The 18,446-nt window shown below is 34.6% G+C and overlaps 1 protein-coding gene across 9 annotated transcripts in view; it reads left to right on the top strand.

The window, feature by feature from the left end:
• Positions 1-18,446, top strand: part of LOC119634664 (serine/threonine-protein kinase Doa) — a 131,137-nt gene that overhangs the window by 83,385 nt on the left and 29,306 nt on the right. For 3 of the 9 annotated variants that reach the window (XM_038028947.1, XM_038028951.1, XM_038028950.1), the window contains one exon: positions 1,022-1,214. In XM_038028947.1, coding sequence (XP_037884875.1) covers positions 1,022-1,214 — 193 coding nt within the window. The other 6 variants (XM_038028940.1, XM_038028943.1, XM_038028944.1 and 3 more) reach the window with 6 other exon arrangements.

Raw genomic sequence — 18,446 nt, 5'->3', positions numbered from 1 at the left:
ATATATATAGTCACTTATATATTATGGGGGATGAGCATTGAATAAATAATTTTGGCCATCAGACCATTAGTTTCATTTAAACTTTCGAAGAGGAGCATAGTTGAAGGCAGAGCAAGAGTTTATTATAAATTTGTGTTAAAAGTGTGTTGTTTCTTTGTCATCGTTGTGTTCTCACAGTTGTTCTTTCTTGTTCTTTTTTCTTTTTTTTTGGATTTTGCACAATTGAAAATTATGTGTTTTAAATATTCTCTGCTAATGGGTCGTGGTTTCGGTGATATTATGTCTATTAAAACGTATGCCTTACATTCATTTTTTAAGCATTCAAATAAGAAGAGAATTTATTTTTATTTTATTTTATTTATTTATTTTTTTTTTTTTTAAAGAAAACATCTCCCACCGAAGAGAAATTAAATTCTCTTTCACGTTCTCTACCTTGCTTTTCCGAAATGTTTGCTTTTAGACAAGCTTTTCATTTTATGACATTAAAAAAAAAAAAAAAAAAATATTTTTTTTATTTTTTGACTTTTTTGTTTTTACACAATAAAAAAAAAAAAAAAAAAGGAGAATCAATTTCTATTCATTTTCAATAAACATTTCAAAACAACAAATTTTCTTCTCAACTCGGATGTGTTGTTGATGGGGAATTTTTAAAGAAACGGACGGGAAGAATACACATTGACAACAACGGACAAGAAAAAGAGAAAAGTTGCGGTTCTGTTTGCTGCGATTGTCACTTAAGCGTATACGTGCGTTCACGACGACAACATCATCGGCAACTAAACAAAGAGGACTATAACAACAACAAGAAGATTAAAATAACGACCAAAAACTTTTGGAGGGGAGGAGGAATTTTTTTCTTGATCACTTTTTATGATCGGCATTGTCTTGGCGTCAGCCAATTCAGATTATTATTATCTCGACAAGAAGGAAACATCAAGCAATCTACATACATAGATATCATATACATACATGCTCTTAAACCAATAGTTTCTATGATAATTAATGTACCGATTATTTTCAGCTTTGATAGTTTGTCACGACGTCGCAAGGAACGCTCCAAACGTTCGCACCGTAAGTCTCCTACATCGGGCCGTCGGGTCCATAAATTTCGTTACAGAGAAGATGCCTCCCATTCAAGTTCTCGTCGTCGGCATCGTGATCGTGCCAAAGATGAACGTGACAGTGGACGTAATACACGGAGATCCCATTCTAAGGTAAAAACTTTTCATTTTATTTACAGGAAATTTTGTAGGGATATTTTTTTTTTTTTTTTCAATTGAATGAAAAATTATTTTAACTGCAATTAAAGAATAGTTTAATTGAGTTTTTCATTTATTATATACTTTTATATATTTTCCTTATTCTCTAAATACTTCGGGAAATGCATGTCGTTAACTATACAACACATAGAGCTGTTTTCGTACACAGAAATTATCTTAAAATCTTCCCAATTTTATATTTAATGCGAGAATTTTCATTATCGAAAATATCGAAACCCTATTAAAATTTAATATAGCTTTCTTTCTATGACAAAGTCTACCCAATAATGATCCTATGACATTTGAGTTTATTGATGTCGTCTTCATCACATTAAGTGCGTTTTTTTTTTTTTTTCAGAAATATTTATCTATGTTAGTTACAAGCAATAATGATAAAAATATTTAGGAAACGATTTGATCTATGCTGCCTTTAAAAGTAAATAAAACAGCTTCCCGCTTAGCTCAAAGAAGTTATTAAGAGATCCATCCACACAGAGATTGGATTTTCTTTTTCTTTTTTTTTTTCTCCATAGTCCAGACCATTCCGCATTCGACATTTACACATTTCAATTTCTATATATATATATATTTCTATTGGGACATGACATTGACGCAATATAAGCTTTATTAGCTTCATGTCAATAGGGCAATGTCTTCTTCTTCCGTTTTTAAAAGCTTTCAAATCTAAATCAATTTGAAAAATATCAAAAACTTTGATTACCTTTCCCTTTTATAACTTATTTAAAAAGAAGCTTAGAAAAACAAATTACTTGATATCGATCTGATATAAAACTTTTGTAGCATATATATATACATATATACGATAATTTACGAGAAATCCGTTTCTCCCGTTTTTTTTATTATTATTTATTTGCATATTAATTATCTAAATCATTTAAACATCTTAGATGATAGGTATAGAACACTCAACCCATATAGATGTTTTTGTTTTTATTGCTATTCTAGAAGAATCTGTCAATGTTTTAGCATTCTCTTCTCGTCCATTTCGCTTTCAATACTCATCGTCATTCACTCGCTTCAGGGAGATTTGATTTGTAGTTTGCACTCGATATTTGCATCGTCTTAACATGTTTGTTGACACCGTCTGTGTTCATCTCTAAAGATTGTTTTCCATAGCTTAGCTCTTAGAATGTGGCATTGTCTCCCGCTTGAGGCATTTAATGCTTTTAATAAGAAGCGTAACACTGACACACACAAGTGCCAAATCCATCCACTTTCTCGCAATGAGCTTATGATCATTAAAGCTCAACCGCCCATCTCCGGAATCCCCCTACGCTTCCTCCCGAAGAGAAAAAGAGACCACGTGTGAAGAATGCATGCCCAATGCAGTCTAAATCGCATCTTAATAAGAAAAGTGAACCAATCTCGTTCATCTCATTGACAAGTCGAACCGAACACGGAGCACTTTATTAAGGCAATGATGCGAATTTTTTCAATTACTAAAAATTGCTTTGAAAGTAAATGAATTTTGATAAAAATTTCCTAAAATTCTAATACTATTATGAGTGTACGGCATTACGTTATAAGATCGAGACTGGGGATGAAAATCCTTGTTTCTCGATGAAAAAAAAAAAAAAATTTATTTAACAGAAAGCAACAAATTGTGTCATGCATATGTTCACTTTAGTAGGCCAAGCAGAAAAGGGTTACCGAGATTCGCCTTAGCTCTTCGCCGTTATATGAATGTCTTCCTTTCTTGTCTTTTGCTGTACAATTGCAATGAGCCTTAATGATGATTACCTCTCTATTTTATTCTCAACAGAAATTCATTGCCAATGTTTTGCTTTGCTTTCTTTTTTCTGATTTTTTACACACTGGTTAATTGAATTAAATCAATCGCTTATTTATTGATCAGTTGTCGAATTGTATTGATCGGCATTAGAACGGTTTACTTCCGTTTATTTAGTGTTGTTTTTCTTTTCAAGGTCACACAGTTCACAAAAAGCAAAAAAAAAAAAAAAATGTTGTTCTTTAAGCGTTATTTGGAAAAATCACAAGTAACATTGGATCAATTTGAAAGTTCGCATATACCGTGTTATATTAAAATGCGTGAATTGCCTGCGCCAAAGAAAATTGATTTCGTCGATGATTTAGTTTGGTTATGTTCGGTGAGATTTTCTCAATACACAGAGGATTGGATAGTTGATGAATATTTTGTTGATCATGACGATGACTATTTAGTGAGTGCAGCTATGAATTCATTGCATTTGCTTTTATCATCAATTCGATCTTGGCGCAGCACGTGCAATGTGTTTAGGTGGTTTATGAATTGACTAACGATGTGAATGCTTCGGTGCATGATGTAGTAAACGTAAATTTGTGTACGTACGATGATGAATGAGATTTCTTTTTACGTCATTTGTAAATTGTACACGTATGAGTGTGTGAGATTCTAGTTTGTGTGGCAATGTCCGTTCGTTCATTCTTGCACTTGCAAATTTCATTTTCCGGTTCTGACATTTGATAAATATAAGAAAATGTTAATAGAACAGTTCTGGAAGCGGAAGCGGCTCAGACAAATCCCCCCAATCAAAAATTTTTAATTTCAGATAAGTTAAAAAGTTTTTTTTCTACTTAGATGGTGTGACGGGTGTGAACGATTCGTTTCGAATGCAAATTTCACCTTTTTTTTTTTTTGTTTTTTTTGATATTTTACTTATGGTTGCGTTGCGCTCTTTCCTTCTCATGTATCATGCATGATGTTGTTGTGATATTTTGGCAATCATTCCTTTTAATTAAAATCAATTAAAATTAGTTTGTTTGACAGTTGCCATCAAAGCACACAAAGCGCGTTTCGCGTCGTACATTGGTCGCTACAGTTAAACGCACGGCATCATTTAATTCCATCGTAAAGTGTTTAATTGTGCAAATTATATAAAATGGATTTTCGTCAAAAATTGGAAAATATCGTAGCCTCACAGTGTGCGACGCAACAATTGTTCTTAGCGGCATACAAAAAAGAGAAGAAGCCGATAAGCCGGCGCTTTGAACATCAAACGCCTCGTCACATTTGTCCCTCGCCACGGACTAATAATAATAGCTTTGCTCATCAACTGGTTTTAGAGACTGATTTACTCTTTCAACGGTATTGCGGCGATTGGGTAATTGATGTATACTTTCAATACAAAAACCACGGTTTAGTAAGTTGAGATTCGGAAAAAAAAACAATCTTTTTTTATACCATTTTTATTAATTGCTTTTGTAGATAACACGAAATTTTTTTACATATTTTTTTTTAATAAATAATATCGAGACACAATAGTCCATGGAAATATGTGACTAATCGTTAGTGAACGTTAAAAGAACTCGTAAATCATGTAAATACATTCCTTGACATTGATATTGAGCGAGGGAGAAATAGTCTATAAAAGTTTAATTAATAGATGATAATTAGTAAATAACGAATCATCTGAGAGAAATGTACGGATTCGAAACATAACATTTGCATGGGCACTTGTTTTGCTTGTCTCCTTTCCTTTGTGAATCATTTAAGCGTGAAAGACTTCATCGCAAGATTGATTGCAAGTTGATCCTCATTCCTTTATCATTCTTATTGGAGTTTTCAGCAAAGGATCGACCACGCTAAGCAGCTTGGAAATCATTGCTAGTACACATCATTACATCGCATAACTTAAAAAAAAGAAAAATAAAGCTCAATGTACAAAGTCGTTTTGGCGTGTACTGAAAACAGTACAAATGCGGGCAAACGAATTAAAAACCATAGTTCATTTAGTACTTAACACCTAGCAAACGGTAGGCTTTCTTTAAAAAAGAAAAATTTTACTCACAATATAATTGAAATTTTTCGCTCTCTTGTTCTAGTTTTCTTTCTGTGAGTTCCTCCATATCTGTCTTAAATTTCCTTTTTTTTTTTTCCTTCCATCTTTCATTTTTTTGTTCTCTTTATTCTCTATTGACGCAACTGCTTTTATTCTTAAAGCGAAAGTTTGGCATCACTTGCAAATTCTCCATAAGTTATATAGAATTGAAACAATTCTCTCTGTAAAATTACTTTCGATTTAAATCATTCAGTGTCCTACATAGGACTTCATTTTACCGCTAGTTCCAGACAAGGAAAAAAAGCTATTATTATTAGAAATTTATCCATCTATCTGCATTGGCTTGTATTGAGTGAGTTCTCATGTTCAGGAATTTCGCAAGCAAAGGATAGAAATCTCTAAAATAGTTTAGGAAAACTTGAGCCTTAAATTTTTTTGTTCTCTCTTCAGTGTGAATATGATAACTGATGATTATAATAATTTCTACTTATAAAATGAGTGGGATAGAGACAGTGATAAGATAAATATTCTCATCATGTCTTACTTAGCTCTCTCCGGTCGTTTACTGCAACTTCTTCTTTTTCTTTCACATCTCAATTTTTCTTAAATGTATCTCTCTCTCTCTCTCTCTCTTTACGAAGAGGTTAATGAAAGCTCGACAAGCATTGCCAAAAGCTTTTCTTTTTCTACAGCTTCTCCAAGTTGCTTAAATTGATCGAACGACTGGTCGATATATTATTGGGGGGCACACTGATAATACAAAAATTCCTGTTTAGTTTAAGAAAAATCGTCTTGATGAACACCTTTAACACATTATTTATTTATATTTTTTTTTTTTTTTTTTTTTTTTTACTTTTACTTTTGTTTTGTGCAATTGAAAAAGTTTTCGAAAATTTCGTTCTTTCTAAATTTATCAAAACTACGAACTCTTAATAAAAATGGAAGCTTCTGCGCGCGCATCATCATTAGTTCTTAAAGAGAATTTTCTGTAATGATCTTTAGCTTGATGCCATATATTGTTGCTGCTGCTGTTGTATGTTTTTCGCTCTTCTTCGTGAACACTCGGCATGTGTTGAAAATGTAATGTTTACTATTTTTTTTATAATATTTTGCGATTTTTCTCCGAGAAGTAAACGGCACTTTCAAGACAAAAGAAAGAAAACAAGAAAAAAAAAAAATCTATTTCTTACGTTTCCCAATAAAATTGAAAACTTTATTAGACGATTGTGAACAGCGGTATCCACAAGTGGTGCGTTTCCTCAATACGGACGTGTAATTGGTTGAAAAAAAAAAGAAAAAAAGAAATTTTTTTATTTAACGGCAAGCGTGTGACGCTACGGTGTCCGGTATTTACCTGAAATACATAGTTTCGCCTGCAAAATCAATTAAAAAGGAAAAGTGAATCTAACCCAACCGAATATTTGCAAAATGTAATAAATAATTTATTTGGAATCGCATTAGCGACGACATATAATATATTTCTCTTCGAAATCAATTACTTATTGAAATTCCTTTTTTCCGCTTCATAATAATTTCATAAAAGATAGAAAAAAAAAAAAAAAAAAATTTCGCAGGTGTATTTCTCATACACGCATAATATGTGGGTTTTTAAGAAACGACGCGTTCTACTTATAGAATTTTTTTTTTTTTTCATTTCTTACGTTATGGACATCTATCTCTACACCATACAAAATTTATGGCATTTTACACAAATTTATGAAAAAAAAAACAAAAAAAAATTATTTTTTTTCATTTTTAGTATTTTCCTTCTTTTTTTTTTTTACTTTGGTTACTTAAAAAAGCGGTGATATAACCCAGAAAAAATTAAATAAAAATAAAATTGAAGAAAATAAAAACAAAAAAAAAAAAAATGCTATAAATTCTCTCAAGTTGCAAAAAAGTCAAAGTAAATGATTGTATAAAAATTTGCTAAAGCGTAAGAAAAAAAATTTACGATGAAGGAAACAAAAAATGTTGTTCAATTGTGTTAAAAAAAAAAAAATATATATATATATACTGAAAACGAATGAATTGTGCTTTGATTAAGATACGAATTTTCTAAATGTAGGTCTGTATGTTTGATGCAACAAAATACATAATACAATATTAGTAGACGTATGTGCTTGTTTGTGTCTGGTGTAGTAGTAGAGACAAAGTACACAAACATCACCGTAGCAGCAGCAGCAGCAGCACCAATAGCAGCAATAGCAACAGCAGCAAGAGTAGCTGCGGTCACCCCCTACTTACCATCTATTCGTTGACTTTACAATTACAACAATTATAACACAAAAATCAATTGTGATTGCAAAACTGAGAAATAATTTTATATTGTATTGGGTGTTTGTGCGTTTGTGCGTGCGTTACATACACCTCTCTTTCCTTTTTTTTTTTTAAATTTATTTATTTTATTAACTTGAAGGCATTATTATGTTTGGCATTAAAGAAAGCAACAACAAATGTTTTAAAACTAAGAAAAACGGAAAAATCTAAAAAAAGAATATGAATGTATTTATTTAACGCTTACAACAACAGCAACAACAACAACAACAACAAAAATAATAACGAAAGGCATACAGGAAAACACGACCCTGTAAGACTTTGCGTGAGAGCTCAACCATACGAAATGTTTATGATTTGTTTGTGCCTTGATAATGTTCACGACGCATGTTATATGCGTATGTGTGTGTGTGTGTGTGTGTGTGTGTGATTGCGTTTATAATTATAATCATCAAACAATAATAATCATAATGTTCTCCGCGTTTAATAATAATAATAATAATAATAATAATGATTATCATCAACAACTATTTTTAGTTGTTTATGAAAACTATTTATAAAATCGCAAGAACAAGAAAAGGATAAAGAAGATTATAAATGAACAAAAATATTATTAGTGAAATATAAAAAATTATTTTAAAAAAATTGAAAAAACTATTAAAAAAAAAAAAACGAAGAAAGTGAAAATAATTTAATAAAATTTGAAAATGTGTTCAGGTCGGCGGGCAGGGCAGGGCAGGCAGTGTTTATTTATTTTTTGTTTTTATTTCCGAATACAGAAATAATACATTTTTTTATCAAAAATATCAACGCAAACAGAACGAACAGCTTGTGTTCTCATTTTCCGAACAGTTGCGTTTTTTTCTTTCTTCCTTATTATTGCATTTTATTTCTATTTATTTATTTATTTTTTTTTTTTTTTTTACAAAAAGCAAAATAAAAAGTGAAAAAATAAATAAGTTTTCTCAAATCTATCACCGCCTGTTGAATTCTGTTTTCAATTTTCATTATACAGAAGAAAAAAAAAGAAAAAAAACGAAAAAAGAAAAGAAACGTGAAAGCGGAAAAAAAAGGAGGAAAACAACGCAATTATTTACAATAATGTTAAAAATATGGCTTTTTATTGCATTTGTTTTTTTTTTTTTTTTTATGCCAAACATTTTTCTTCTCTAGTATCTTACTTTTTGTAGCCACCACCAACTTTTCGCGGAATGTTAGTTTTATCGTTTGGTCTGTTACATGTCAAAACATGAAAGGAGCCGGGAAAATAGATCATATACAGTCGTGTATATGTCATCTTCCGAGAATCGAAATTCAAACGCTAAAGATCCCATGTTGCTGTATATAAATTGCACTGTATTGAAAATTTTAACATCTTGGGTTCACTTATGTAAAAGTTAGCTTTCTTAGGTTCACTCACTTTAGAAAATTGAAAAAAACATCATTGACATATATATTGATGACATATTGTTCGTCATTAAATTCCAAATTGAATCGAAAAATCGTTTTATATATATATATATATATATATATATATATGCAATTATATTAAAGCTCGAAATGTGCATGATCCCGCACGGCCCCAAACCCTGGGCCTTTTTGACATTTTTGATATATTAAGCCTAGATAGAGATGGTGGTGGATACATAGAGAATAGCCTAAGACGAATATTTATATAATTTTTTTTTTTTTCGAAATATTTTTTTTACCACACAATTAATGACCAGAATTAAAGAGATTTTTTTTTTTTTTTACACTTGGCTGATTGTATTTTTTTCTACTTTTTAAGAAATGCGTTCAAATGAAAATTGTTGCTTGAATTTAACACAAAAATTCGCCTAAACATTAAACACTAGCGATAATAACATTTTTTATTATTATTTTCCTCAAATGTGTTTGAAAAGCATTATTAGCCGACCAAAAATCATATGCTCGCAGACTACATGTAATATCTTAAGATAGTGTCCCCGTATATTTTGTCATGACGTGTGTTCCGTGAAATAAACTAAATCCGCATTAATAGAGATCGAGGTTAAATAAGCACATTGTGCTGACTCGCAGTAATATATTGCTCTTCTTACTTTTCAATAACGTCTTGTGAAATGATCGAATGATCTGCTTTCAACAAGGGCAAACTGCAGTTAACACATCTATCATTAAGCATCCATTAAAGAAATTGATAGTTGTATCGATGAATGATGAAAAAATATCATTTCACTTTACATAAAAAGATACTGTTTTGTGAATGCTTTCGAAAGAGATAAGCAAATAATACATTAACCATTCGGTTAATGACTTTAGATGATGACAATAAAATTGACATTTTTTAAAGCTTTAATAACTGAACTGTTCAAAGTGTCATGACTTGTCTAGTATTTATAACCTACGCTACTTGTAATAAAGGAGTAGACCAAGTTTGTGCGGACGCATACTTCACGCAAAAGGATTTGCAATGGACCCACTTTTAATTATGCCGATCGATTGAGGATCATTTTTTAAATCGAAGGTTGTCCGCCTCTCTGCCTTGCTTTCTTGTGTTCACCCTGAAGGTCGTAATTTTGTTGAAATTTGGCAAATCGACATGTTTTGGTCCAAGGGCTATCGCTAAAGCGGACCACCTCTTCGACCACTTGCCGTATTAGGTGAAGTGGTGTCGGGTGCATCATGATGGGCCATATTATATTCTTCTATAGTGCTTCTATTTGTGTCATTTAATTTTAGCGAGCACAGATAAAGGCTCCTTAAGTGCTTAGGGGTAGTTAAAAAAAGTGATCGTAATACCTTACTTGCAAGGCCAGAAGTCTACTTCGAACAAACTTTCTCCTTCCTTACTTGCCCTTAAGGCGACGCGTCTTCGTAATTACATATACAAACTTTTAAGGTAAAGAAAGACATTAACATTAGTCGTTAGCCTAAATTCAACCTCTTCAACTACTTTGTCAATCGTTTACCCGCTCATCCTGCTATTCTTAATAAATGATATCATTGATTTTTTTTTTCTTTAAATTTTACTAAAAAGGGGAAAATCGATAATATGGCCCCCCAAAAACAAGAAAAAGATATCCATCCATACATCCATTATCTCTCTGTCAACAAGCTACCTATTCGTTAAGTGTTTTGAAAATTTACAATAGTTTTTTGTCCTCTCTTACCCAAGAAGATATTAATTAAAGATGGCGCCCACGATCGAAGCCAAATTGGTTTAATGTGAATACACACAGAGGCGAGGCTTCTCTCCGTTTCTTTCCATCTTCATCTTCAGTAGTATTTAGTTGTAATCGTAATAACAAATTAATAAATCGGTTTAAAAGTACGTAGAAATGTGTGTTCGAGAAATCAAAAAAGATCGTGTGCCAACAAATTAATGAAAGAAAAGTAAAAAAAAAAAAAATAAAAAAAAAAATTTTTTTTTTCTCAAAGTAATACTAAGAAAATATTTACAAAGAAAAAAAAAAAAAAAGATTGTGTTTATTGCTTTATTTTATTTTTTTTTTTTATTCAATATCAATTAATTTGCCTTAATCGATAGCAGCAGTAGGAAAGCATATTGACATTGAAATGATTAAGCAAAATGGCTGTCATGCGTAGATGATAAAGAAACGCTGCGCTTTTATTCGTTTTAACGTAAGAAACTCATTAGAACACCTTTAGTTTTTGTCTAACTAGCGAAAAGTGAACGCATTTCTTAAATCGTTTGAAGAAAGCAATCTATCTCTCGAGCGCATAAAAAAAAAAGGGAATTTACAAATCGCCAAGTGATTAGATAATCATCAAAAAGTTTTGTTTTTTTTCATCTTTCTTTTTTTTATTTTTTTTTTATTTTTCTTAAATCAATCAAATCAAAACAGATCGATGTTCCAAATGAACTTTTGAATATATACATATATATATTTATATATATTAATACAAGTAAAGCAAAAAAAAAAAAAAAAAAAACGAAACCTTTGAACGTACAAAACCACAAAAGCTCTGCAATCTGCAGCAAGATATATACTGTTAAAGGTGTACATAGTATTTCGTTTGCACACATATAAAATTTAACCTTGAAAAGTAGAGAGTCATGTCCTCAAGCGAGCTAAGCGAGTTAATCGCTTTAGGTTGCCCCGATCTATCATCAACAAGTAATGGCAGTAACACGCATATTCATATCGTCGACGAGGAACGTCGTTTAAGTGTTAAACAAATGACCGCAACTGAATTGGCAGCTGCACGCGTTGCTGCAGCAGCCGCAAAGATCAAAGTCATTATAGGTAAGGTTGATGGAATAAATGATGAATCAACAAATTCGAGTAGCTCTGCCAGCGTCGCGATTTCGGCTACGTCGGCTACGTCGCAATCGCCTTCTCGATTAACTGAGCAAAAGAAAGATTATTCAACTGTTAGCTCGGGCCACGCATCCGGCGAAGATGATTCATTGTCTAACGTCTCACGCTCGCCCAGTCCCGGTGAGATTTATTTGAACACAAAAGTAAAACGTTTACCAACCTCGCCGGCACCCCGTGATCGTATCACATCGTTACCCAGCGTGCTAGATGACGGTATGGAGAAGCATTTTTTGAGCTTAAGCAAAGAAAATGACAACAACAAATCATTAATAAAAACTTCAAATACATCATTATCCGATGACGAATATGCTCATTCTGTTGCTTCGACGTTATCGTTAAAACCGCAATTGGAACATTATTCGCAGGAAAATGTAAGCGTTAAAGGTCGCAGCACCACAAATGAGAGACATAATCTAAATGCTGATGTTAACGATGATGAACGTTATGGTTCGAAAAGTTCGCTGAATGCACTCGGAACCGCAAAAAGTCGTTCAATAATTGATTCTATTGAATTATTACGCAAGCAACGCAGAGAACGTGAGGCAAGTCGAGAGCTGGAACGTAATCGACCTTCACGCTCATTTTCTCCGGATGAACGACGTTTGCAACATGAACGTAGCCCGGCACCAGATCGTCTACATAGCTCAAGCATAAGTAGTATCGGCTCGACTGCGCTTAACGCTAGCAAAACCTCAAGTCGACGCAGCAGCAATGCCAGCGAATTAACGACTGAATGCTCTGTTTCAAGTGTTCCTACTACGCCGGCAGCATTTCCGTTGAGCAAAACAACCTCAGTGCCAAATATGGAGAGACGCAAAAGCAGCTTAAGTGATATGTTTCCAGGACCTTCACCTCTTATAGCACCGGAACCCGTCTTGCATTCGATTCCTATAGCACCACTAAAGGAAGAGGACGCCGATGATTTGCTCAATAAGGACAATCTTTCAAAAGATGATGTAAACAAAATTGTTGAAGACACTTTACACCGGCAAATTCCGACTGGGAAATTAGTGCATCGCACAAAAACCCCACCGCCCGTAGGCGTTAGTTTAGGTGTCAATTTGAAAAAAGTGACACCGCCACGCACTCATATCGTGGTAAAAAAGAACGAAGCGCCAATGTTGGGTGTAGTTTTGCGTAAAGTCGAACGTAAAGTTGTTCCTCAAAAAAGTATACTAGACGACGATCAACCCCTATATCATTTATCGATTGTTCGCAGCGATGGCAAAGATCATAAACCGACAAGTTCAGCATCGAAACCGAAACCGGCGCCCTTACAAAAATCCGCCACCGTCGCAGCTAAACCCAATCCGGGTGGTATTTTAACTGGGCCGCAGGCAGGTGCCCGACCCGTGCATCCTCCCCCACAAACCTTATATAAACCGCAACGTCCTCAACCCGGTGTACCAATTACTATACAAAAAATCGAAGGTGATAAAATTATTATTATTAAAAAGTTTATAATCCCGAAGAACGGCAAAATACCGGAGCAGTACTTAAAGGTTGGTGATTGGTATGTTAACCTTTTATTTGTTCGTGGCGTCACAGAGTTCATTTGTGTTGTTTGTGCGTTCAATGATGAAACTGTCAATTTTTATGTTTTGTGAAAGGAAAAGAATTTGCTTTGTTTGATTGATGAGGAATTTATGGTCAAATTTATTTATTTAAAAGATACTCGAGAAGAGATTTTACGCGTATGCGACACGAAAGTTATTTTCTCAAATGTTCCTTTGATAATCATTTCATGGTACAACAACAAATTTTTTTTTTTTTTTTTTTTAATCAATTTCCGAAGACTAAAAAAAATTACAAATTTAATCTGAAAGCAAAAAGATTCGCATTTGCATTGAACACCAAATGAATGGAAATGAGTTTAATAATCAGAACGGAAAGTCAAAAAAACTTTCGAACGCCCACAGTAACCGATCTGATAACAAGACACCTGGTTCGGGATTGCATTACAAAACTGGGGTGACAAATACAACTGAAATTATGTCTAAATCAAACGCCGCTCAACAGCAACAGCAATTTTTTCAAATGGTATCGCCGCAACTCGCCACAGTCATGAGTTCATGTAAGGCCGAAACAAAAACCGGTCTACGATCTCCTATATCTTCGCCTTTGTCGGGACGTAAGAATCGTGGTCTGCCCCCGGTAAGCCCAAAATCAACTCCGCCTCTGCCCAGAAAACATTACCCCCTGGCATATAATGCGAGTACGGGAATAGTAACGTCGCCTATGGCCGTACCACCAGTGCCAGCACGTACGATGGCGGCTATAGCTTCTAGTCCGGCTTCAAGTCTTTCGTTATCATCCTCTACATCGTCGCCATCGTCGTCTCCGCCCCCACCTCCTCTACCCCTGAGACTATCCAAGGTTGGCTCCAACACAAACGTGAATTGCATTCTAAGCGGTTCGCCTTTGCCGTTGCACAACAATCACTCAAAAAATTGTGATATTTCGGCTAAAGATATGAAAGCTTACGTCCCCTCGACGAACAACTCTCTGCCTACTAAATGCTCTAAGAATGAACAGGTATCCGAAATCGATTTAGATAAATTGATCGCTCAGCAAAAGGAATTGCAAGAGAAAACGTATGCTATGCAAAATGCGACTAAAATGGATGCGAGTCTGTACGATGCCGAAATTGAAATGATGAATAAATATTTGAAAAGCTTGCCGGACTATAGCGAATTAGATCGTAAAATACATCAAGAATTTCAAGAATGCGAGGATCTCTACGATCGTTTGAAAAAGCGTCAGACGCCACTAAGTAAATCTTGTTCGCAACATAATGTGCCGCACTCTTCACCAAAGTCTATATTAAAAGCTTGTCCCGATGCCGGAGATAACGCCAACCTTTCCAAATCATTTTCAGCAAATTTACAACCGCAGCCCGCTTTCCCTCTTGCTATCAATGGAAGCACTTCAACTCATAATAACTCAGGACAAATACGCATAATTTATCCTTCGATCTTCACGCAGGCACCGAAGTTGCAACGAAGCATTTCCAGTTCTAGTATGGGTAGTAGTGCGCATCATCAACAGCAACAACAACAACAGCAACAACAACAGCAACAGCAATCAATGAATGTTCTCCATAAGTCGCATTGTTTTGATAATGAGCCCTTGACTGAGGAAAAAAATGACTCAATCCTAACGTTGAATAAGCAAATACTCAACGACTTTTGGACTGAGAATTTGGTTTTGTCGCAAAAACATCAGGCACCTAAGAAAAGTTTGTGGAACTATGAAAAGATTTGCCATCCAACCGTAGGTCAACCTTTGAAAGTCGATGCTCATACAGCTAAGAAACTTGCCATCTTTGATCCAACCGTAGCGGAGGCCGCACAAAAAGAACTACAGAAGCATCATCAGAAGCCCAATAAATTGCAAAAAAATGCTTCACTATCGCAACTCGATATGAAGGTGAGGCAAGCGGTTACGAAAGAAGATCTTTATAAATTAATTTGTAATGAACCGTCTTCGCCGACTAATGCCGATGTCAAAGAATTAAATCCAAATGTAAACGGTGCCGTTAACAACACCTTCATTAGCAAAGTTCCAATCAAAGTTAGCTCCCAGACGCAAACTCCTCAACCCAATGCCGTAGCCCTTAATAAGAGTGTGTCTATGTCTCATGTAGCTGGCGAAAAAAATGTACATCTACCGCATAATAATCATTCCGGCTTTTCAAATAACACTTCCGAATATGAAGGTCTTAATCGGTCATCCAGTAAAACTCATATACCTTGTTATATGAAGCATTTGCCAGCTTTGAGTCGCAGCATATCAAACAATGCTATTCTCATGCATCCAAATTTCAGTCAAAATCAAATTAAAGATCAAAATAATGTCGCCAGTAAAAAAACTTTAAATCACATCATGGCCACGGGGAACAATGTAAACAACATGTCAACATCGATATATGCGTCATCATCATCAGCGGCATCTTCGTCGGCAAACGACACAACTGCAATGAATTCAAATCCTTTAAGAGGTCTCTTAAAGAGTTTATCAAGTTCAAATGTTTATGGAGCTTCTAAATATAGTCCGTTCAACGTTAAGCAACAGCAATTGCAAAAACAGGAGACAAATTTAGCTACAATTCCGGCTGAGTCATCTGCCAGCAGTGGCAGCCATAAACCGACTATAGGAATGACAACTTCTTTGGTGGCGACAACAACATCATCATCACCATCATCATCATCATCATTATTATTATTATCATCGTCAACATCAAGTAATGAGCGTTTAGGAACGTTGGCGTTGAATGATGAGTTGATGATGCTGAGACAACATAAACAGCGACAGCAACAGCAACAGCAGCAGCAGCAGCAAATACAAAATAATCGCAATAATAAAGATTCTCATACGCGAAAAGAATTAATAATGAACAAAAAAGCAAAACCAACTGGGGAAACTTCAAAGAAAACGGCAACAACTTCACTGATAGCGAATACAGACTCGTCTTCTTTAGATCGGAAATCGGAGAAAAGCAATAGTACTATTAGCAGTAATAGCGTTACGGTAACCAACTGTTGCACTACCTTGCCTCAGCTAACAAAATTAACGTCATCGTTTCACATACCCGCCGCAACAGATACTAAACAAATCACTACCGCCGCCAATACTGCACTAACATCATCTATGCTAGTAGGTAGTGGCGCGAACATGATGAGTGCAGCGACGGCGATGGTAGGCGGTGAGGGTGGGTATAAAATTTCTAAAACACCAAGTGCCAGTGCCAATTTAGAAATGTCAAAACGTCAAAAGGACGTTGTTGTTGACAAAACAGAAAAATCTGTTAATGATTTGATAATGAGAAAACCAATTGCGACGTCATTGATAATGATGGCTGCAACGACGACTACAACGACAACAATACCGTCAACTACGATCTCTTTGAATAATTTGGCTGGCAATGTAAGAAATGCAAAAACGGAAATCCAACGCGAAACGAACGCGAAACTCGAGCCAACCAAGCCAAGTGTCAATGAAATGAAAACAACCAGCAACAATGATAAGGTCGATGAAAATCAAATACCGATCAAAGTTAATAATAACGGACCACCGACTGCAAATCTAACCGCCGTAGTATCTCAGATACCAGTTTCTTTAATTAATGGCGGCCAACAAAGCAATACGAAGAAGAGTTTTCCTATAGGAAAATCCAGTTCTACGTCACAAATTCCTTTGGCCGAGTATCAAAAACCACAATTATTATTAGCAGAAAGGCCGAAACAAACAAACGAACAACATCAAAATAATCAGCCTTCAAAGAAGACCTTCTTAAATTGGAATAATCTTGTCTGCAATACGAATGACCAAAAAGTGTATCAATTGGGTGGAGGAGCAAGGCTACAGCACATGAGTTCTACAGCAAATGTTGCGAAAAAACTGCAACAATTTCAACAATTTCAACAACAACAACAACAACAGCAGCAGCAGCAGCAATTGCTACAACAGCAACAACGTAATCACATGTCCACTTTTAAGCCGGCTGCTATTGGTATAGCAAATTATGTGCAGAAAAGCCAAAACAAAGAAAACAACAGATACAACAATTCGATCCAGCAACAAGAAATGGCTTGCATGAAACAACAAAATTTACCTACCTCAGCTGCTTTTGTTTATCCTCGCAAGGTAGACAACAACAATCCTTTAATGCATTCAGCTTCCTTTTCTGTCGTCCAAAGACCCGTAGGTTTACATATGCATATCACACAGTCACAACAAAAGCAACAGCAACAGCAACAGCAGCAGCAACAACAACAACAGTTGCTTACACATAATTATAAAACTCAATATTCGGTCAATGGTAATAGTAAACAGGAGCGTAAAATTCTGCAAGCTTTTGATACGTGCGGCACGACGTATACAAAATCGCAAACGAAATCGAATCAGCAACCCCCCGTGTCAGGTGTTTCGCCCTATCAAATCGTTACTAGTGGTGGAGCTTCATCAACGACTTATAATTATGGGCTAAATGTTACGCAACAACAAGCGCAACATCCTCACGTCCCCCATGCATTAATGCAATCGGCTTCGACTTCCGCTTTAAATTATTATCAAACCCAAACGCATGTATATCAGCAATCACAACAACACCAACAACAACAACAACAACAACAACATTATCAACAGCCCAAGAGTATAATGTGTCAGCAACAATCAGGAATGCAAATAATATCATCTCCGTCGATTTATGAACAACCACAACAACCATCATTAAAACAAAGTAAATCCGTGATTTTCCAACACAGCACACAAACAAATCAAATGTCGAAATCGGCTTTAGGCCTTCAAGTCAACGAGGTAGATTCTTTTCATGTTACTACTATGTATGTGTGTGTGTGTGTGTATATGTGTATTGTGCCATATGCGTTATACCATATGCTTAACTAATGTCGCTCAACCTATATGATCCGATGATGTCTGAGAAGACATGGCGCAAAAACCAATACCAATACCAATATAAAAAATGCATGCTATTCTGAAATGCTGAAATGTTCCGAAAGGTTTGTTTTTTGCTTGAAAATTTTTACTCTTTTTTTTTTTTTTTTCTTTTTTTTCTTTTTCTTTCTTTTCACTAACTTCTCTCTCTCTCTCTCTCTGTCTGTCTCTAGTACTACTAAACAACACACATTCCAAGTTTATTGAACTGATTTTGGTTTATATTCATATTTATGTGAATATGTGAATGTATGTGAATACAAAGTAAGGTTTTTCCTTTTCAAAATATGTTTTTCCTATATTTGACACCTAAAAGGCGTGAATATTTT

The sequence above is a fragment of the Glossina fuscipes genome, unplaced genomic scaffold (genome assembly GCF_014805625.2).
Source record: "Glossina fuscipes isolate IAEA_lab_2018 unplaced genomic scaffold, Yale_Gfus_2 3, whole genome shotgun sequence".
NCBI classification, from domain to species: domain Eukaryota; kingdom Metazoa; phylum Arthropoda; class Insecta; order Diptera; family Glossinidae; genus Glossina; species Glossina fuscipes.
Note: the sequence above shows the minus strand (reverse complement) of the source record. Positions and strands in the feature narration are given on the sequence as shown.